The sequence below is a fragment of the Nesoenas mayeri genome, assembly GCF_963082525.1.
Source record: "Nesoenas mayeri genome assembly, chromosome: 10".
NCBI lineage: Eukaryota > Metazoa > Chordata > Aves > Columbiformes > Columbidae > Nesoenas > Nesoenas mayeri.
The window spans coordinates 11,570,539-11,593,828 of NC_137560.1; the positions used below are offsets into that span (position 1 = coordinate 11,570,539).

Genomic DNA, 23,290 nt, shown 5'->3' on the forward strand with positions numbered 1-23,290 from the left:
TACTTCTAAACCTAAACTGTGTTTCCAAGCTTAACTGCTGACTTCTTCTTATACACTGCATCTTAACTTACTGAGCTTTTATCCGTGAAAAAATATAAAATTCACTAAAGAATTGTAGTTAATCATTAATTTTCAAGGCTGCAATTTCTTTTTGTGCTGAGTCAGATTCCTGCAGGCTACAAGACGAATTCTGTGGGCAAGATTCAGCTCTGCCATCTCCTGTACAGTGGATAGCCTCAAAATTGCCTTTCCACACACATTATTTTTAGACAAGAAATCAAAATTCAAGATCACTCTTAAAGCTTCTGAATATTCACTAACCTGCATAATTTAGATGGTCCAGCATTCTTTTGATAACCCCAGTGCTTAAAATATCTTTAAAGCACTGTATGAGCAGCACTGGATGCATCTCACAAGCTGATGGTGAATATAATTTTAGTGTGCCCAGTTCGTGGGTTTGTGGTTGGTTTTTCGGGGTTTTTTTTTAATAATCTGTGGTGTTGGAACAACCCACAAATACTAAATGGCAGAGGCTTTTTTTTTTTTAGTTACTATTGCAAAAAGACAGAAATCCAAGACTTTTCTGAAGATATTCTTTTGGGACTTAAGAGCAAAGGTGAAGCATATTTGAGGTATATTCTGTAATCACAGTATGACTTGGAGCACATTATGCTTCCTACCCTCAACTACTTAAAATGGGTATAAATTGCAGTTGAACAATGGTACCACATAAGAGCCCATGGACAAGACATGCCCCATCCATGTCATTATCAAAGATGTTAGAGTGCCACCTTCAGTCTGAAAATGTGGGGGAAAAAACCCTTTTAGACCTAACCGTGACATGAGTGGGCTTTTCAGGGGAATCTAGTAGCTACAGACATTAAGCAGCCACAGGTTCCCATTCACCCTCTGTACAAATAAAAAATAAACCATCACCTCCAACCAGTGAATTTCAGTCTTTGGACCCACTGACATATTTAGGGCTTTCTTTTTGCCTGTCCTAAATTAATAGGAGCAAGACAGAAGGCTTGAGTAAAAGTTAAACCATGCCTAAGCTACCCCTACATACACCTTAGGTAAAAAAAAAGGATTTCTGACTCTTAGAGAAGTCTCTAAACCAGTCTGGTAGAGAAATATATTCATTGTGTTTTACACTCTGATTTTCTAAGGCAGAATATAATGTTTTTAAAGGATGATGGAAAGAAATTGGTTCGGAGTGAGCTTTCCCAGATCAGTCCTGAGGAATAAGTCGACTGCAAAATGCTGCTGAGAACCGCAGGGCCAGGGCGGCAGCAGCCGAGCAGCCCCGGTCACGTCGGTGCTGGGTTGTGGCAGACCACTGATGTGCAAAGCAAATTCACTTCCCCTTCCACGGCTCGTATGGTTACACTACGCTTCCAACAGCATTGCCGCGAGACCCTGCTGCTAGTTCTCATTTAAAACTGGCTCATGAAATGCAAAAAACCACCAGCTAAAAGATATACTCCAAACCTCTACCTAGAGCACATAGTTATATAAAATTGCATCTGCATGAGACACTTGGCCCATGCATAATTTATCTATACTCCCATTCAATACATAGTAATTAGCTTTCACTGACACTTCCGTGAATGGGAATTCTGGTACAAGTTTTCCAGTTTTTGTATTTATTGCAAACATATTCAGTGACTGGGTTTTGATTCTCTAATTTGAACTGTTAAATTTATTAATAAATTGTTTGTTAATCGAAACTTTCCTTAAAAACTGGTTTTAACACAAATTGTCTTCTACAAGCAGAAACATTTTAAAGAATACAATGCTTCCCCCTGAGGTAACGCTTGCTGCAGTGGGATAAATAAAGGCAGCAATACAATCAGTCGGACCAGAAAGCAGCAGTGATGTGCTTGGTTATCTCGCTGTGCTAATCCTCTATCAGGTGACTGCTCACAAGATTTCTTTAAGCCCTCATTACGGAGGCAGAAATCCAGAACTAGGACATACACTTTAGTGACCCCAAAGTAACATGTTTAACCTCTAAGAGATCTTGGTGGGATTTACATGCTGACCGGGTCATGACAAACTGCCCACTTAAAGGTATGTTGTACCTCTGCAGCAAAAGAGCTGAAATAAGAAACGTATTCTGCTATTTATTTGTCTGAAGGCAAATAAAGAAATACCTACTGGAAATGTTATAAATCAGAAACAGTTTTCGCTAACCAGTCAGTAGATGCACAAATTAGTAACTGGGGTTTAGGATCTAATTTCAGGAGCTCTGAACCTGTGGGTTGGCAGAGATGAGGCTTTTAATTCTCTCATTAAAAGACCTTACAATTGAGTAGATATTAATTTTAGTTTTTTACAATACTAAGCTAAAATCATATGACAGTAAATCCTACAAGTCAGTTTAAGATATTTATACTGGGAACAGTTATAACTTGTTTTTCTTCAGACAGTTCCGTCAGCTGAAAATATTCTCCCTTAAACATGAGTTTTCAAGCTGCAACAGCTTCTGTTCAGCTGGTCAAAAAGCAGGGCGACTACCTGGCTGTCACCGCTCGCTGCCACCTCCTTTGGCAGACACAGGGGAGTGTTTCAGAGGCTGGGAAGCTGCAGGTACCAGATACAAACCACGGTGTGAGCGTGGTGCTGCGGCACATCGCGGCTCCCACGAGTGCCCCTGCCTGCCCGGCCATCGGCAGCCACGTGCTGCCACAGAGGCCACATCTTTTAGCGACTTAACTTGCCAAGTGCATCTTAAGTATACTCTCTTTAGAAGATGCTTCTAAAAGGAAAAGCATTGGATTAAGCCTATTATTGCAGAAAAAGCTTTACTCTAAGTTTTTGCTTACAAAATAAATAAAACACAGAGTACTATGTTTACCAAATATGCCAGTAGATTGGTCTAATCTAGAAAAAAGCAAAAGTACCAACTCACCTTGATCATTTCTGCCACGTAACTTTCTGGTCCTGTATATTCTGTTGAATCTTTAACTTTTACCAATACAATAAAGCACAAATAATGCCACATATTGTGCTCTTCTTTAATGTGCTCCTCAAATGTGACTGTCTTGTTATCGAACTTATCTCTTTCCAAACCTACAAGAGTGACACATACATAACCCTTAGTATGCATGAACTGGTATTACGAAAACAAGCTCTAAGAACAAAACTTGTTTCCACAGTCTGCTGCACTTCTTAAGAGCCACAGTGATTCTTAAATGAACAGTAACAGGGATAAACTCTCCAACAAATGGCCATTGTGTATTGTGAAGAGGAAAGATGACGTAACAAGTACTGTTCACACTTATCATACATAACAGAAAACTTTCGGTAAAAAAATGCTACCAGTTTGTTGGATTTCATAACCTCATCTCCTATTTTTAGGCAAAATTATTCCAAATGTAGCAAACTTCCAAAGGTTACTTCTGCATGACTATCTCATTTAACTGTACCAGCCTCAAAGGCTCAGCAGCTTAATTCTCACTCTACTGATGGGAAAAACTTACACAGAAAGTACTCAGCACTCTGCACCCCTGGAAAATACAACTGTTTATAAAAATCTCCCTCATTCCAATAGGAAATTATTCTTTGAAGCACAGGAGAAACAAACTAAGGATTTGAGGAAAACACAGTATAATGAGCATACATTCCCCATCTCTTCCTGCTGCCAAGCTCCCATGCACGTGGTACCCAAGAATATCAGCCAGCTGAGAAGTGCAAGGTAGGAACAGCCAGTAACTCGAGACTCCTGTTTCCTGCTGGTTTGCAGCTACCTCTGACTTTGACAGAGTAACCCCTTATTCTTAAGTGTGTTTCTACACTTACCACAAATAAAGCAAGTAGTTTTTAAAATTTCTTCTTTCTTCTGTTTTTCACTCCTTAAATCAGCAAAAGTGTCAATGATCACACCAAAAATCAGGTTAAGGACAATAATGATGACCATGAAGAAGAATAACAGATCATATATCACTCTAGCAGCAAAGAGAGGTTCCTGCAAGATACATATTTTAATTATTAACAGCACAAATACATGCACATCTAACCCTTACTGTGCCTTCCTCAGTTCAGCACGAGTACATTGCCCCACAATCCCTCCTTTTAGAGTCACCATTTCCATATTAATCTGCTTACATATCAATATAGCATCAGTGTTGACTATAAAGTCTTTTCCTGGAATTTAATAGTATTCATTTCATTTATGGTAAGAACCATGTATGTTCTTTTAAATGAAACAGGACACTACGTTGGACTTACTAGTGCCCATTTCACTAACCTAACCACGATTTTAAGAATCTTTCTGCCAGTTGAGTGCCAAACCTTTATTAAAGAATTACGTAACTTTTAAACCACTCTAAGTTGAAAATAAGGCTAAATATTAGAAAACATTTTGAAATTGCAGACAATACGGAAAAGTATTCGCTCTGACCAAGACTGCTCCTTTGGCCCCTCAAGTGGTTTTGGGGAATGACCAGAGCGGGGACAGCCTGAGACTCTCATGGGCACAAACAGCTACACGTGCGGCTTTGGGTATTATGAAAGATTCCTGCTGCTTTGACTGATCCTTGCTCTCTGATGTTGGCTCCAAACAACATCTCTCCTTCCCACAGTCCCAGCTCCAACCCATCTTGGTCCCTGCCCTCTCATCCACTCCCTGTTTTCCACATCTTGCCGTTCGCTAGAGATGCTCTCTCCAGAAACTCATGCCACTAGCACCGTATCAGCTACCAGTGCTGCTTCATTCTGCTCCCTCACATTCCTCTTTCACTAGCTTGTACCTATCTTACCTCTTCAGATCCTGAACTCCCAAATTCAGCTGTTGGCTACACCATTTCTGGGTTTTTTTGAACCTGTTCTGGACAGCCCTCGAGCTAAAAATGCCCCTCAAGAGGATGAGTAAAAGCTTGTTTGACCTGGCTGCTGTTTAATCTGGTCCTACAGAGACTGAACTATATTTCACAGAGACAAAGTGTGGTCTCTTCCAGTTGCGATGTATTCTACATCTGTTTAAAGGGAGTACATACACATTTTCCCCAGCAGAACTAGATCCCCAGCCCTACATGGTTATCACTCTTCCGCCCCCATTCAGTGATAATTTACCTCTTTGGATGGTTTCCTGAGCACATCACCTACTCCACCCCCACTCCTGAGCCCATGACTCAGTACAGTAACAATGCACATCAGTAACGTCTCGCACGTATGCTCTTTATTCTCTTCCTCCATTTCTTCAGCAATCAGTTCTATTAACACAGCAAGCAAAGACACGTTTAGAAGGCAAGAAGAGCAGTTTTAAATAATTGTCTCCATTCTCTGCTAGTCATGCTCTCTCCCCTTTGCAAAACCTGCCTGATTTCCAGCCAGCATTGCAAACCTCCTCAGCTCTTGCAAAGAGACGATGCTGGGAGCGGGTCTGTGCTGCGGCTCCAGCCTGCCCACCTCTCCCCACCACCAGAGTCTTCTTTTGTGCCTGAACTGCTGTCTTAGACTAAATCTCTCTTTCCATTTCTGTTAGCATGCACAGCTCAGATCACCAGCTGCCTGTTTATACAGAATCATAGCTTTTTGACAGCTCAGAGGACAAAGTGTTGCCTCTGACACTCTCCCTTGGTGCCTAACAGATTGCACAGCCTTTGGGCTGCACTCAAAATGGCAATTTCAACTTGTATTTTTCAAATGGCTAAAATATCACTGCTTATGGAAACAGCATTTTACTAAAAAAAGTAATACACTTTTTTTTGACCCTTTCTTCATTTGGCTGAAGCCTCCAACTTCACTGTTTGAATTGCAGAACTGCTAGAATTAATTACCTAATCTCATATATTCTCCCCGTACCCATTAAAAGTCTCATGACTTCCATTTCATCATAAAAATGCTCATAAGCAGATCCCACCTTCCCACAGATAACCTTAGAAAGGCCCAAATGCCTGTACAAGCCAGAAATATCCAAAACCCAAGATGGCAGAGAAATACCCGAAGATTTGGGCATCATTAATATCCCTGGCCACAGAAGACCCTGATATCAAGTTGATCATTTGTGATATAAAAACATCTCTGGTGTTTTCCTTTCCACAGCCTGAGTGTTTAAAGCCAAAGCAGCACATTGCTCCTGGAGCTGAATAAAGCAGCTATTCTCGTATCAATGTTGAATCTGAGCTTATCAAAGAGGACGCTTGAGCAAAACAGAGCCAGCTCCTCTCGCCAGCATGGGCTCATGGCCATTATTGACCTTTGAAACATCTGACCATGTCAGAGCTCCACTTCTAAGAGAAACAGTGATGTTCTCTCTGGCTCTCACAGGTAGCATCATAAATCTCTGAGAAGTAAATTATATTTTCTAGAAAATAAAATTGAAATATTTCAATACCAAATCTGAGGCTGGCAATTATGCTACAAGTAATATCTCACACGCACGTCTTTGATCTCAAAAACCCCCAAAACTACCCTGCCTACTTAATCCATTGAGTACTTCCTGCCATGATATTAAAAACAGTTTCCTTAGTTAGCTAGATAGAATATTGCCAACAATAAACGATGTTCTGGTCTATATTTCACAGTGTATTACCCTTGAGATCACATTTAATAGCCTAATGTTTTAAAATAATAAACTTTGCAAAGAGGTAAACTGCCTCACTTCCTTCTCAAATTGATAAGGTAAAAAATTAAAGAATACGACTGTTTTATCAAAGTATGGTTTAATTTTAAGTTTCTCTAGCTTAATCACCTCATGTAACAAATGTCATTTATGCTGTTGGCCTAAAGTAATCCTTTCTCATGATAGCTTTGCTTCTAAATTTATTACACAGTACTTTAAGAAAAATTATTACTTTTTTTAAAATTTAAGGTGCCTAACTAGAAAAAGTGTGGAAGTTCAAGGTGTGAGTTCTGAATTCAAGAGCAGATACTTACGGTCTGAAGGAATGACTGAAGAACAGTTTTCACTGCTACCTGCTTTGCATACATCGGAATAGAGAAACTCCCTGGTCATGGTTTCACCTGGTTCTGTGCGATCTAAAACCAAAGGTGATGAATCAAATGGACGGTTTAACGTTTTGTACATTTTGCAAGATTACTTTGCAGATATTAAGGTACCCCATCATATTCAGTGTGCAACAACTAAGCAGATTTAGAATAGTATATTATCCTGGAGTTCAGGAGAGCACAGTACTTTGATTCACATAGTCAATGATTTTAAATACAAATGTAAGAATCTTATTTCAATGAATTGAAGACCAAAGTTGTGCATCTATTTCATATTGGCTCCAAAGTTGGGAGACTAATTGAAACTTCTCCAAAAACACTGTGTTCTAGTGCTCAGTGAATTTTCAAGGTGCCTTGAAAACTTGCCTTTCAAATATCAAAACAAACCTACTGCCACACAGTAATACATCTCTGGCTTTCAGCTGCACAGAAACGTGAAATATAACAGGGTCAGTGAGGTTTGGGTCTCTCACAGGGTTGGCAGTAAAATTAAAAAAACAGTGGGAATGTCAAATAATACTTGTCTGAATATCTCAAGTGTCAGAGGGAAAAACCAAGACAAAACCCAAACGTCTCCTCTAACAAATTCAATTTTTGTGCTTCCCACCCACTGAGTTAGCTGCTTGATGCTGCAGGGTGGCAAAAAACCCCTCAAATTTTAACTTACAATAAGCAACCTAAGGTCAGCAGAGAGAAGCCTGCTATGGAATTTAAACTGTACCAAGTATCTGAGGGAAGCTAACACAGTCTATAAAAACTACAAGCAAACCAGAACTAGAGAAATAAACCTCTGCTTCACAGGAGCATCGTTTTGATGCTCTTCATTTATATTCAGTCTGTTATTTCAGCTAAAATATTAAATTTGTTATACTGAAACTAAACCCAACCATTAAAAGCCAATACAAGCATTCAAGATCTGGCGAACTGAGGCAGACGTGAATCCTCCCAGCGCAGGCCACAACAGCCTACCTAAAGTCTGCTTGTAATGACACTGCGGGAGTAGGTGTAGCTGAATTAGATAATCTCCAGCGTTCCAGCAAACAGTGAGAGGAGAAATACCAGCCATGTGCAGAAGAGCCTAAGCGCTATCTCCAGGGGTTTCTCCTCTGCATCCCTCTTTCTGCTGCAGCAGATTGCAACGTTTTCTAAAAATACTGGGGAGTCTGTTTGCCTCAATCAGTTTGATTGGTTTTATTTTTTTTTTTCTCTATTTATATAGTGCCCTTCGTAAGAAAGAAACTATCAACCTCGTGAGGTAGCCAGTATGTCTTGCAAAAGGTGGATGACACTCAGCCCACCCCACAGAACACAAATCCTTTACTTTCTTCAACACAAACCATCAAAAAAAGCCGCCGGTACCAACCTGGCAGTAATGTTTCATTAGGAAGCTTGTCTACTTCCAGAATGAAGTCATCTTTGAAGAAGAGGTACCCCACTATGGAGAAGAGGTAGACCAAGATGAGAGCGAGAACAGCCGTCAGGATGATGGAACGCCCATTGCGAGTGACGCTCTTGATGACGTTCAGCAAGGTCTCTTCTCGGTACACCAGGTCAAAGAGCTGGGGGACAGCAAAGAAAAGCAAAGGCTGTTTCTCACGTGCACTACCAATACCACTACGTGTTGGCATAATGTTAACAATGTTGGCGGCATGTTAACAACTCCAATCTGATCTTTTAAAGAGCAATTTTTGTTTCTTTTTTATCATTAGCTGAAATTTAACATATAAGCAAAAAAAAATTTAGTAGGAGGTGAGGGAGGTGGGGTCCCTCACCCCCACGGTACCGGTCTTGTGCCAGGCACTTGGGAACATGAGGAATGGAGGTGGCTGGACCTCTTCATCTGCACCTCACGGTCTCCAGTCCTGAGCAGCAGCTTGGGAAGAAGCCCCTGTCTGGTGTGAGGGCAGGTACGTTGTTTAAGTGCTGGATATACTGTGTGGGCTTTAAATATAAAGCTGCTAACATACTGTTGTACCTTTTTTATAGTATTATCTACCCCATCACAATCTTGAAAGTGCTCGTTTCCAAGTGCAACCAGCTATTTCCTTTACGTATTAGTTTAGTGAGTGTACAAGTAAATAAGCAATATTTTTGCCCAAATTATTTGTTTCAATTTCTTTACAAATGTTTCCTTCATTTTTCACTCCTCTGGCTCTGTGACAATTCACCACCATAGCCCTGGCAGGTTGCTGGCTATGCTGGTTGACAATTAGAGAACAGGTATTTGATAAACTGGATCTACCTGAATAGAGAAAATAACCAATTCAGTTAGCAGAGGATGTAGCAAGCATCAAACAACGGGACAAAAATAGTGTGTCCTGAATGGGATTTAAGGTTTGCTTTAAAAGTGACACATTTGCTCCACCAACAGTAGGTATACTCCTCCAGTGCTTATTCTTAGAAGTATTGTACTGTGCAAGATGAATTCAACCCCAAACAGAAAAAACACATATGCCAGGCGCCCGTGTCAGTTGTGTGAGGTCTGGAGTCTCGCTGCAGCTAAGGAGTTCTAGAGTTCACCAAAAGCATGGGTGCTATGTTACGGTTATTTGACAATACCAGAGTAAACCATCTTAAAGACTGTGTGCCTCTTCCTTACAGCATGGGAACTCCAAAAGCACCTACAATTCAGCTATCATCTCTACGGCTAGATTTTTCAATGATTTTTTTCTTTTTTTTCTCATGTAAGAGCTTATATGACCTTAAGAAGGTTTAAACCTTCACTAGGTATTGATATTACTTGGAGTGATGATATTTTAAATTGCTTTATTATCTTGGAAGTCAGAGCAGGGTCACAAACAACACATCTAACCTAGAAAAGCTGTACCTTAGAAGCTGAGGAGTAATGCAGAGAGAAATGCTCAAAACCTTCATTGCAACTGCATACACATTTACTGTAATGAGCAATTTTTACTAAATTTAACTTTAAATATGTCTTGTATAATATACTTGAGAGGAACAAAAAATAATCTCCTCTTGTCCATACAGATTAGGAAGAAGAGATGTGGCAGGAGTCCCGCAGCCTCCCCTCCCAACTTCTCCCATGCCAAATCTCCAGCATGCAGCTCTCAAATGAGTGTCTGTGCAACAGCTTCCCAGTAGCAAAATAGAAAGCAAGTAGCGTGTGACAAATCTAGATATACCCGAAATGGGACTTTGCAAACATGGAGACAGAAAAGCATTCTCAGGACAAAGGGAATACCTACCAACAAACTATAAAAGAATTCATGTACGAAGAGCCCCAGAGCACAAATTAGAAGGTACAGCAGGTGATAAAGAAACTCTACGTCCATGATCATCGCCTTGTATCCTCTAGTGAATGTTCCACAGTTACCCACAAAACTCATCAGAAAAATTATTTTATTACAAACCTAAGGAAAGATTAACCATAAATTAGTTACAACGTGGCTTCCAGAAAAAAAAAAAAGACAATTTTTCAAAGCTGGAGATAAGTCAGTTCCACGATGAAATCAACAACTGTGCTGAATTGTCTGATACATGACAGCATTTTACACACCACTCACAACTTGCTTTCCGTTGTGATTTCTGCACAACTCAGACAGTGAGCCAAAATTAAATCTCCACTTCTAATAAATGTGTGCACTGACTCCTGTCTCCTCCTTGTTGTTGAAGGACATCTAGACTGAGATTTAAAGAAGAAAGTAAACACACTCCCAGGTGTTCCTAAAAAATAAAACAAAACAAAAAAACCCCAAAACATCAACAACAAAAAAGCCTGTTCTATGCACAGCACTTACTGCAGTCAAATAACTCCCTAGCCTACAGCAACCCTCCCATTTCTGAAACGTCCCCTATTCCTTGCTAATACGCAAGCGCTCCAGATTCCTTCATCAATTCACTCTCGGATCACACACCCAGTAATCCTCCTGCGTAGCACCAGACATCAGCACCAAAGGAAAGCTGCCTTCAACTTACCTGGAACCTGCTAAATGCTACAATTACCAATACAACAACCATCACTCTCACAACACAACTGATTTTGCAGTACACAGCACTCAGTGATGTGTTCTGAAGACAAGGAGTGCTATTAAATGATTGCAGTTGAAAGCTCTTAGTAATAAAGGCAAAGACTTTGAGAAGATGCATCTTTGCACAGCTCCTGCTGACTCGGTCAGAGAAAAACACTTTTGGCTTCCTTGCCACAAGAGACCACAAGTATCCAGGTCTGAGTGTTGAAGTTCTCTGGAGGCTCAGCTTACACGCTCAGTCTACACATTACTGTAGCAAAACTGCTTAGTGTCAGCTCTTGGCTGGCAGGTGGACTGCAGACAGACAGTTGGGAAATGCAGTGTTGGGTGAATCTTACACAACCCCCAAAATACTGTAGCTTAGTCACCGGAGACCGGTTTGAGCGAATAACCGTGTACTTTAGGGTCACTGAGACTTCTTTACATTTCTGGCTGGGGTGGGAGCTGCTTCTAGACTGTGGCAAAACTCAGCGAAACCTTAGAGGTCTCCAGCCTGGGGAATCAGGATTAAATGAACAGCAGCAAAGCAATTCTGCTAGAAACAGTCCAAAGCGGGAAATACTCCTCCCACCAGTTCCCCCACAATGTCCCAGGCTATTTTTGCCTGACATCTTCATGAGCAGGTAAGAAACTCTTACATAAGGCACAAGAAAACTTAAAAAAGCCCACTCAACACTTACGTTGAATGCACCCAGAAGAAATAAAGTAGGTTGTAAACCAACTGAAAATATTAGTCGTAATATTGTAGAAGCGATTAAGGCTCGGATGCCGTGGGGCTTAGGGAGAGCTATAACGATGGCCAGAGATATCAGCATGGCTGTCCACAGCAAGCCCGACCAGTGGGGCTCCAGTGTACCTAGGGTGAGAAACAAAACCCATTTCAATATTTTCTATAACCAAACAAAACCCAAATAAATGCCATTTTGTTTTATCTTTGGTGGACATCAATAAGCCTCATGTCCAGACACTGCTGATTCCAAAGCAGTAAGTGGAACATCTGAGTCCTGTGCCTTCAGCAGATTTTAATTACAAGCTTGTTACTAAAGCATTAGGTAAATTATAAGTGCCAGTACTATAGGATTCTTAATTTTTGTGTTCATTACTTAAACACCTTGAATTCTAGAAAGTAGAGGCTTTTGCTAATGGATGAAATGGGTAGATAAAGACCGAGAATGTTCTCCTCCAGGTCCACATTCACAGCAGATTCTTGTATTACGCTTTTTGTCAAAAACCTTGTACCAGTTTTGGTCATCTCTTGCTATTTCTGGTTCTATTTAGACTGTCCCATGAGACTGTCTGCTTACATAACATCAGCCCCTGTTGCTAAAAATACACTTCTCTGAAAGAGCCATAAAAATATTTAGCTGAAAATACCATTGATCCTGGGTTTATGCAAACTAAAAAAACCATTTTTCTTAAAACTGACATTAAAAAATCCTGTTCTTCAAGCAACAGGTACCTCAACAGACAAAAAGGCAAGACCTCCCTGAATTTCATAGCACTCTGCAGCCCTTCTGCAAGAGTGTACTCAGGGGACTGTTGTGTCTTATTGGCAAGATATTCACTGAGGGCTTTTTTCTTCCCCTGCCCAAACTCAGGCAGCTTAGGAAATATTACTCTCATCTGACTATCATGAGCAGCCATTTAATTTTGTTCCAAATCACTGTAGATTAATAAAGACAGCAGAGGATAGATGGAAATTAAAACTTAATAAGTGTAAAGTTGAACAGATGTTTCTGCTGTCTGAAGTGGGTTTGGGATCCCAGAGTGACGCTGTCACCACTACGGGAGCTGTCAAACAGCATGAGGTGCAGAGCTCAAAACAAGAGTCATCTGAGCAGGAACGATAACCAGCACAGGGAGGGCAGAGAGAAACTAATGTGCAGAAGCTCATTTAGGAATGGCTTGGGATCCCGAAGGATCCTGCCTGCACCTGCACAGATGCCTGAACATCCCAGCTATTACAGAACCATCCACTGCATGTGAATATATTTGCTTTCTCAAGTTCCAGCAGTTCCCAGCAAAAATACTTTGAGATAATGAAACCCTCAAGTGCTGCCTGTAACACCCTCCTTGGAAAGGCCTGACAGCACAGGCTGCTCAGCAGCGTGAGATTCAATATACAACACAGCCCTCTATCATGACCCGGGCCGGGGAGCACTGGCAGGAAAGAGCAGGGCTCAGGGGACACGCTTATCCCTGGGGACAGAGAAAGACTGGGAGCAAAGTGGGAGCAGTGTCGCAGTGTCTTTGCCCTTGGCAAATGGAGCTCACCGAGCCAGCGGCCATTTGACATCAGCTGTCCACACCCAAACCAGAATCAGAGCACCTGCTGCAAACACATGGAGTCCATTCCATCACTGCTGGAACCGGGAGGACCTGGCAGGAAGTCCTCCCTGCCCCTGGAATTCTCACTGTTTCAGTATTGAATTCCAGGCATCCAGTTCTGTTTCTCTTCCTCAAGTCAGAAGTTTTATAGCTTCTGCTACAGTCAGATGCTCATCAGCTGCTCAGTTCACCATGTCTGAGCAATTTAAGACACTGACAACTTCCCCCAAACGGTCAGATATTTTTTTTTAAAGCTAAGTATAAAATACACATATATTAATTTATTTTACATTTTTGATGGTAACTAATAGAGGAAGAGATTTTATCAAAACGTTACCTGATAAATTATTTCAAATACACAGGGTAGTGCATCTTCAAAATGCAAAATGATTCCCCCCCTGCCAGCCTTGCAACTTGTAATCTCAATGAACTGTTTAATTACTGTCTTTCCTAGCAGCCATAAATACAGACTTTAAAATTTTAACTTGTGATATCAGAAACTAGAGACAGAAAATTCAGTTGCTCTTTGTGCTTGTTAAAACTTTCAACCAACTGCTGGCCAGAACAGAACCTGGTAGCCCCGTGGTCTGGTGTGACAGGGTGCGATGCCGGGGTCCAGCAGCCAAAACCACAGCCTGATGTTGTAGAAGGTAACTACACTCTTCCTCCTCTCAGGAACACTGGATTTTGGTCTAAGATACCCTATACCTTCTCACAGGCTTTATGAGTATGCAGAACCCCTAAATTCAAGTTTCCCATGCCCACTGCCTTCACTCCATGTTACCGTAAGCTGCTATCAAACACTACTTGGACAAAACTACAACTCTCCTCCACTTAAATTAACTGGCGAGGCGAAAAAGGGTGAAGCAGCTTTTAGGCTGCACACACAGAGCTCAGCTGATTATTTTTCTGTCTTTGAGCTACGTTGTCTTTGGGTTCTGTAGTTGGCGATGAACGTGAAAAAGATGCAGAGGGAAGTTCAACAGGAAAAGATAAGCATCTAACTGGCCCTGTTGCATTATGAATCTCATAGAAAGGGAAGTAGAGGCATGAACATGAGTCACCCTCTCCAGAAGGACGTTTTACTGCTGGCGTCCTTATTCACTCCAGTTGACAGGGACCTGGCAAAAGCTCCTAACTAGGCATTGCCTCTACACCAGCTTTGCAAGCAATAAACACGACAGACGCATTCACTAGAATATTTCACCAGATTTGCAGATTCTTGCTGACCTGAATCCAGCCCTGGACCTGCCCTGGGGTATGTCTCTTGGGAGAGGCTGGATCTAAGGAAGCACAGCTGAATCTCATCAGGGCTCACTGGGAGTTAGTTACTGAATTGGCTCAAAGAACCATCGCTGTCACACAAACCCACTGTTTGGATCAAAAGCCACTTCCATGAGACCTATTACAGCAAGATTGTGCAATTCCACACGAACCATGCATGTTAAGCCACACTTTAGGTTCGGAATGAGAGCCAGCCCAGCTGCTACTTGGGGACGGCAGGGAGCCTGGGAGCAGTGGGATGCTCCCGAGCCAGGGACATTGGGCACCCTCCTTCTCCTCGCTCCCCAGGGCAACCTCTGCTCCAAGCACTCGCAGGGCAAGGGGCTCCCAGAAGAGACAGTGACATAGGGGACATGGGTTCTTCTTCTGCATCCACCATTGATTTCTAACGGCAGGAGGGTAGGTCACTTCACCCCCATACACCTGATAACCACGCTCACCCAGCTCCAACACGCAGAGGCCTCCTGAAGTGCTGTGTAACCACCAAAGTTTTACAGAAAATGACTTTAATAAAATGCAAGCTCAAGGAAAACAACAAATTAACATTTCTCATATTTTTAGTTCAATACTTAACAGCAGAACTTTAAGACAAAGTAGAACAGTCAAGTAATTAACGGTGGATGTCAGACTTTGATAATTTTTTCCCTTAGGAAAAAGCCTGGCTCTACATTTTCCTTAAAGATGCCTCAAGAAAAAAGTGAGCCAGAACAGCACAATTTAAATCAAGGGGATTAAAAAAGCCAACTTCCGTTCTACTTTGCCCACTGAAGTAAACAGGGATACATAGGCAAGTGGGGGACTGAATTTGGCTCATTATACTTCATTTGTTCACATGTTTTTGTATATTAAATATTGGTACCTCCTCGAATTCCTTTGAATGGATAGAAAAATGCCACAAGCAGGTTCATAAGGACAGCCAGGTTAAAGGAAATGCTGCTCCAGAAGGACATGTTGCGAGCACACCAGTATAGGAAAGGTTGAGCTGCAAAAGAGAAATAATTCTTTTTAGTGGAGCATTAAAAAAAATATAAGAGATCTATATAAAAAAAACTATGTCTGCCAAAACTAAGTTTATCATCAGTTTGCCCAAAAGCACATCATCAACAGCAGCAATGTTCATGGCTTATTCTGAAGTTTATTGGATTACTCTCTATCTTTGGGGTACCTGCAGTTTCCTAGATAGTGCTTTAAGGCAAAGGACTCATGTTAAAAAGGAAAGTATTTTCAAACATGATACAGCAGCAGCATGAGAACAAGTTCAGAAATGCCAGCGATAGCAACAAACCTAAAATGTTTAGGACCAGCTGCCAAAGCCATAAGACAACTTTACTTCCAGCTGATAACAGACCAATATAGTCCCAGAATAAAACTCGAGGTGAAGCTGGGCTGGCCTTCCCGCTGGGCAAAGGACACGGGCGCATCTGCACAGAGCCGAGCGTACAGTTAAACTGCTGCACATTTTAAATTCTCAACATTACATACGCATATTTTTCAAAAGGACTCCTAATTTTAATAATCTCTGCAGCTAGAATCAGGAGGCACAGAAAGCAAAGAGACTCATTTTCCGAAGTGGTCGTGGACCAGAAGATGACAAGGACAGCTACGAAGCTGCCTTACAGTAATTCCCTCTGCATAAAGGCAAAATCCCCCTGATTTTAGCTCCTGCAGGCTTACTGCATAGCAAATGGGATACACTGCTGAAATCCAGAGCGGCAAAAAAAATTATCTATTAATAATGCTCTCAAAGAAGAGAAAGAACTAATGTTTTTCCCCGTTGGAAGGAGGTAACGTTTACATGTATCAGAGAGCAATGTCAAAGAAGCTCACAGGGAAATTTAGGGAAAAGATGAAAATGCAAACTCTGGGGCTGAAAAGAAGAGTAACTTAATGAATGCAGCAATTCTGAGCCTCACAGTATCCACCACCTCTCTTCAGCAAATCACCTCTCTTCTAGCATCCTAAGCAAAAAAATGGGTTAAAAGAATTATACAATGGCTCATTATACTGAGTTGAAATGCACATAAAAAGCAAATGTATTGAACAGCTGAATGCAAAGGAAAGGACTACAAAAAGGTACCCCGTCACTGTAAGAATATAAGCTTCATTGCACCTAATTACCCAGGCACATGGTAGGCCTCATTTAAATGCAATGTAGCAACGTTTTGAATATATTATGCATTGATTTTCTGAATTATTTCTGTTCTCCATTTCATTTGAACTGGAAGAATTTGTAAACAAGTTGAATTCATTGGTATGAAACTGTTATACGAAGGGTCATTATAAAGTTCCAGGTTTTACTTCAAACTTTCCTTTGGGGATGGGCACAGACTACCAGCCCCGTGTAGCCCTTCTCCTGGTTCCGGCGGGCTCACTGGAATTCTTAACTAAGACTTGGGGAGCCTTACAGTGCTCAGCTGATGGGCCAGCACCATGAGCTCAAGGGGGAGCTGCACGGGCCTTTGTAAAGGCTTTTTTACAGTCTTTCTCAGGTCTGAATAATCTCTAAGTGGTATCACATGAGCACAGCACAGAGATCACGTCTCGAAAACACAAACCTGCACTTAAAACGTGAGAAACAAATCCATAAACATAAGAATAACACCCAGAGGACAAACAAGACCAGAATTATTAGGAAACAGAAAAAGTTATTCTGGTTGCTTAAAGAAAAAATAAATATTCTCCACTTCTGCAGGTGGATCATGATCAATTTGTGGTCTATTGTTAATTATGGATGTCTTCACAGCCTGCCTGGAGATAGCCTCAAAGACAATAAAAGTAACTAAATAATCTAGACTTAAACAACAAAATCTAATAGAATATATGGATGCTGTCAAAGACAAAGTTGTCTGTTTATTTGGGATGTCATATACTCCCATATATCTCATAGAGCTCTTAGAAGTCAGGTTAGGAAGCAGCTCCCTGGGTATTTTGATGCTGTCATAAGTACTAAACCATTGTTAAGTGGAAATAGCTCCAGTCTATTTAGTATTCATACACACGAAAAATGTTTCAGGCAGTCTTATCTATACCTGACTTCGATAATTTTAAATAATATGCTTATAATTGCTTTTCTCTGTTAAACTACCTATTTACATATATTACACATACATCCCAACAATCAGAAGCAAATATTGAGTTTCCGTTACCAAATGTGCAACACATCATCAGCTCTAGTGTGAACTGTGCATACACATTCTAAAAACAAACTGGAAGGAGTCCACACTCTTCGCGGTGGTGCACAGTGAAAGGGTGAAATGCAACCGCCAGAGGCTGTGACAAGGGAAATAATTGTATAACAAAGAATTTTCACAATGAGGAAGGTCAAGAGGTCCCTCCTCACCTAATCTTTTCCTATGAAATGCAAGGCTGAATGAATACCAGCGAGGTCTCTGTCAGGGGAAAACCTCTGCTAACCGCACTGGTGAGGATCACCGGGCACCGCAGGCGGCTGTAGGGCACGAGCCCACCCTCGCGTTTGCTCGCCGAGGTGGTTCTGGACCAGCCCGTGCTCTTGCACTAATAACAGGAGTTTAGCTGATTCAAGCACAGGCAACACCACCAGTGGTATCAGATGGCAGATGCTGACTTGAGCAGGAAATAACTTCTCTATCTCTCACATTTTAGAGGGTCATTGTTGGTAAATTCTCCCCACTCATCACTGCTCACTGAAGCTGAGCCTCATGTGCAACTTTTTCTCTTTGAGCAAAACAAGATTTTTTTTTTTAATTTTATTTTTTTTTTAAATAACTTGAAGCAAATAAGTTAGAAAGTTTATTGGGGGAAGTAGTGGCACTATATGGAACAAAATATAACTTTAGGTTTTCTTAGCTCCCAGTGGGAACCTGAGGCAAAAGCAGTGCTCAAAAAAGCTCATTTTCAGATATTTTAGCATCACAGGGCTGGAAGGGACTCAATTGATATGTCTGCCCCCCTATTCTTTGCCCAAAGAAAGGACAAATTCCACTTTTACTGCTACTGGAAAATGCATGTTTAACCTGTAAAATCCCTCCAATTGCTGAAGATGCCGTAAGCCTGTACTGCATTACCCAGCCTGAGTCCCCCTCGCAATGCAAGGGAACTGCTTTGTGTTCCCAGTGCAGGGAAGGAGAACAGACCACTGCTTTCTTCAGCTGTGTCCTCTCCATTTCTCGCTATCACCAAATGCCTTCTCATTTAAGCTAAGCCTCCACAAATTTGTTCCTTCCTGTTGGATCTTAAAAAAGACGACCTGTGATCCCTTCTTACCACTTTCCCCTGGATCCCCTCCAGTTGGTCCATATTGCTCTTGCATTAAGCTTGACTTCATTACAGCATATTGCAATTGTGCAGAGGAGCAGGCTCTTTCAAACAATTATCAAGGTTGCTGCCACACTGGGGAACCATCTGCTACCAAGTCGATGTTTCAAACTCTGAAAACTTGACCTCGGTGCTGTGCTGGTCACGTTCCACACAACCGCCCTGGCAACAGCAACCTACCTCGCAATTTCTTTTGCCAGTTCATCTCATTAAAGAGGTCTTCTGATTTCATGAAGAAGTCATTGATCTTGCTGCCTTGTTCGTCCCTCTCCGTGGTATAATATATCCTCAGCTTGGACTCCTTCGTGAGGAATTCACAGATACTGGGCACAGGGAAGACTATTTGCTCCATGGTACGGTCCGACCTGACAATCTGAACAGCAGCCTTATTAGAATTCTTCCTAGTTTCTAAAAGCTGTTATTTCTTGATTTGTCTTATTTTTTTTCCCCCTCCCTTTCAAACAAGCTACCTGTAGAAACTTGGGACACATTTCCATAGAACAGCAGCTTGACAGAGACTTAATTTACCTTTCAAAGCAGGCCTACATTTGGCTCCAAGAATTATAATTTCTATGCTGTGGTCTTATCCTGGCAATACTGTTCTTAGCTGGGATTTCCAAGTGTCCCAGTGAATCCTGTACCAAAGCTGTGCTGAATTTCAGAGCAATCTGTTTGCCCAATTCAAGAATCTTAGCCATAAATTGCACAGGCAAGTATGAGCAATAATTGTTACATTTATATTGCTTCTTAGAGAGTTTTGTGAACTCTCCCTATTTGTGCATGTTTTACTTTTAAAAAGCATCTTAGATTGTACATCAGGCCAAACTGTCATTTTAATACAGAGAGAATGGCAAAAGCTATCACCAACTTTCTGGATTCAGCAACAGCACTGGCCAAAATGTAACATAAGCGAAGTTACACTTCCTCTGCCAAGAGAGCTCTGCTCAGCTCCATCTTAAAGCCCACACATGACAGCTCAAAAATAGCTCCCCCCCAGTGGCTGTCAAAAATAAAATAAAAAGTACATATATATATTCTTATGTCAAAGATGACAGTCCACACACAGGTAGTCAGTTCAATCAAAATATCACACATAATGTAACTGTTGTTCAACTCCACAGTTTCTCTTCCAAGCAGCTCCTTCCACAGTGGAATGTTCCCCCCCACACCTCCCGGCAGCCACTGGTTTTCCCTGTACCTCAATCTGTGCCGTGTGCTTGGCGTAAAACTCCAGAGCCTCGTCTCCCTCTATCTGACCTCCCGGCTTCAGCATGTTCTGCAGCTCTTTGTTATGACGAGCCAACTAAAATAAAGGAATGCAAAGGGAGTGGGAGACACCAGATGTCTCTCTATGATATTAAATTTCTGATTTTTGGCATAAAAAAAGAAATAGTACGCAGTCAGCTGCTAAGAAAGGGCAAAGTTGACAGAAGGCTTGTTCTATTCCAACCAGACACCCTGCCGCTCTATTTTGGGCGCAAGTCAGAGTGATTCAAATATGCTTTTTTTTTTTAATATCCGTGTTGTACTTCTCTGTTACCCATCCTCTCCCACCCTTTGTCTGACTTGGGAAACTTATTGAACATTCACATTCGGTTTATCCTTCTACACCCACCCTGATTCAAAGGTGTGCTAATGACACAAGTGTCTATGCAAGGACAGAAGAGAAAATTCACATCATTTGAAAAGCAGATGCACAGAGTACAGCTCCAAAAATATTCTGGATGCTCTAAATTCATCTTACAGCAGACTGATGATCTTTCTTCTCGGATGCTAAAGGAACACCAAGTTTCTAATGCAGTGATACATGTAGCATCAATATATTAAAGCAAATCTAGATATATTTTCCCCCCTTGTTTTTTTTACCTTTCAACCACCACACTGTATCAATACAACAAACCTGACTGGCTCCAGCATAGAGGGAATGTGGCAAGACCATAAAAGCAGAGTGAGATTTCTGCTTACGGTTTAATTGATCTGTGAGTACAATTTCTTTGGGAGTATAAAGTAACCTTTGACACAGCTGAAAAATAATACATTGCTCCCCAGTACTGCCAAGAACTTGAATCACATGTCTTCAGAAACTTGGTCAAGAGCCTGCCTGCTTCCCATTATGAAAGAAAACTCCAACAATTTTCTTATATTATAGAATTTTCTCACTCTTTAAGGATTGGAATTTGGTCTGATGAGAATGCACAGTGAATTTGTCTCAGAGGTGAGCCATTAAGACAACTTCAGGGAGAGGCAGACCTCTTGCTATTCACAGTTTGTGACTCTTGGTGCTACAAAAGCTGTAGATGAAATTCTACCTGATGAGCTAATATATAAATGTTGTGTCCCACATTCCTTGGAGATGCTGCAAGATCTTCACCATTCTCTCCATCCTCAAATTCCACTTCTCCTTGCAGATAAGCCTTCTTTATCACTTCCACCTACAAAGAGAGACACAGGCCAATGAAGAGAGGTCAGGCTGAAGGCTAAAGTCTGCTAAGGCCAGTATACATTTGTCACTCTTGCAGAAGTGAAAGGAAGCTGAGCATATAGATTCAGGAGGAAGGTCTTCTCAATATGCAGGATAAAACAGGAGACCTCAGCTCAGCCCCTTCATCCCAACTCATTGACACAAGAAACTAAACTTCACCTTCCCCTCCAGGTAACATATTCCAGGCCACCCTCACCACATGCTGCATCATGTTCTGACCTTGGCCTCTGCCGTAGCTACGTGCGCCAAGACAAGCCGACAGTGTTTCTGCTGTACTTTGAATGTCCTGTTTGTGTTTTCACCAGTTAATACATTAACCAGCCTGAAAGTCTGCTACAGTCTACTGAACAGCTTTTAGGTCAAAAGGAATTTTTGTTTCTCGGACTCTTGTGCAAATAACTTCCGCGTGTGGATTCCAAAGCATCAGATGATGCTCCTTCCCTGCCTTCTGCAGGATGCTGAACGCCTCCTCCATAGCATTCGGCAGGGCTTCCCTACCGCTTGTGCTGCCCAGGAACCAGGCAGACGCATCCCCTCAATGAAATCCTTGAAAGGTCTTCCGGTTGGCAGCGACCCATGCACAGACCTCTTGCAGCACCTCTGGGGTGGATGCGGCCCCCACAGTCTCCACAGTGCTGCTGTAACTGGCTTGAAGGGAGTCGGGGGTTTTGGAGCAACCCAGGCACTCACCAGCTCTTTGGGTCTCATGTTGTAGAGGATCCTCTCTGCGTTCTCACTGTCGTGCCTGCTCTCCATGATCGCCAAGAGCAGTTTTGAAGCATTGTTCTGAAAGGAGGGGGAAAAAACCAGCAATTACTGCCAGCAGTCAAAAAAAATAAGGGTATCCAGCTTGTGTGCAACCAACCCTGCTGCCCAGAAGGGCTTGAGATACCTGGTTTCTGCAAATCCGAGCCACGGGCAGGCACAGCCTCCCAGCCAGCCTGCTGCAGGACTGCTCAGCCTCACCTCCCAAGCACACCTTCTCCAGCAATTATGGAGATATACAGCTTAGTAGTATTTTTATCAGTTTATTTCCCAAACCCTACTATTGGAGCACATCAGATTAACCCAAGTTAAGGTTCAGATTTCTCAAATGCTGAGCTTTCAAGCTTGTGTGTATTATTCTGTCTTGTTTACAGCAGTACTACTACAAGCTCTCAACTCCAAAATACTGTTGATTAAATCAAAGGACAACCAAGGCTGAAGACAGAGACGCGCTTCACTGCTTTTAACTGAAAATTACTCTGCGACCTGCTCATGCCAAGAAAGAGAGGGAGGAAATGGGAAAGTACCACAAGGCACCAGACTACTTTAATATGAACAATTAAGGTTAAGATCCATCACGACTGACAATAAAAACCAATAAAAGTATTTAATTTTGAAGTATAATGCTAATTGAGTCTAAAAGCATTTTTTATTTAGAATAATAAAAAACCCACATTACCCATAATAATGGTGTGAGTCAGCAACGGAAAACAGCTAGACATTGCACTATAAGACAGCAGTAAATCAGAAAGGAAATATTTCTAAAACATATGCTGAGAAGCAGGAGCACTCTGTGACTACTGTTGCTAGAAGACAACCTGCTAGTGTATTTTGAAACCAGCATCAGGCTTAATTATTTCAACATTAATATGAATAGCCCTAAAAAAATTCTTGATGACTAAACATCAACTGATTAAAGAACAGCAATAAACTATCGGGAAACTAGAGGCAGCATGAGAAATTTTACGTCCATCGTATAGGTAGAAGCTCACCGACACAAGAGAAGTTTTCATCAGATTTAGATTTTTAACAGGAAATTATTTTCTAATTCCTCAGAATACCTTGACAACCTTCATCCCTTCCATCTGAAAACTGGTGGCTCCAGGTTATCATTTAAAAAATGAAATACCTGTGACAAACAATCTTCGGGCATTGCCTCCAGCTCGCTGATGCATATAATTTTTTGGCAGTT

The 23,290-nt window shown here is 41.6% G+C and overlaps 1 protein-coding gene across 1 annotated transcript in view; it reads right to left on the bottom strand.

Annotated features, from left to right (window-relative positions):
* Positions 1-23,290, bottom strand: part of ITPR1 (inositol 1,4,5-trisphosphate receptor type 1) — a 158,633-nt gene that overhangs the window by 13,666 nt on the left and 121,677 nt on the right. Inside the window, exons 44-55 of the mRNA XM_080350532.1 lie at positions 22,024-22,119; positions 21,161-21,283; positions 20,050-20,154; positions 19,032-19,224; positions 15,415-15,537; positions 11,624-11,799; positions 10,161-10,325; positions 8,318-8,513; positions 6,883-6,984; positions 5,077-5,216; positions 3,805-3,970; positions 2,915-3,075 (exon numbers count right to left, since the gene is read on the bottom strand). Of these exons, the coding sequence (XP_080206658.1) occupies positions 2,915-3,075; positions 3,805-3,970; positions 5,077-5,216; positions 6,883-6,984; positions 8,318-8,513; positions 10,161-10,325; positions 11,624-11,799; positions 15,415-15,537; positions 19,032-19,224; positions 20,050-20,154; positions 21,161-21,283; positions 22,024-22,119 (1,746 nt within the window). The remainder of the gene's footprint in view (positions 1-2,914; positions 3,076-3,804; positions 3,971-5,076; positions 5,217-6,882; positions 6,985-8,317; positions 8,514-10,160; positions 10,326-11,623; positions 11,800-15,414; positions 15,538-19,031; positions 19,225-20,049; positions 20,155-21,160; positions 21,284-22,023; positions 22,120-23,290) is intronic.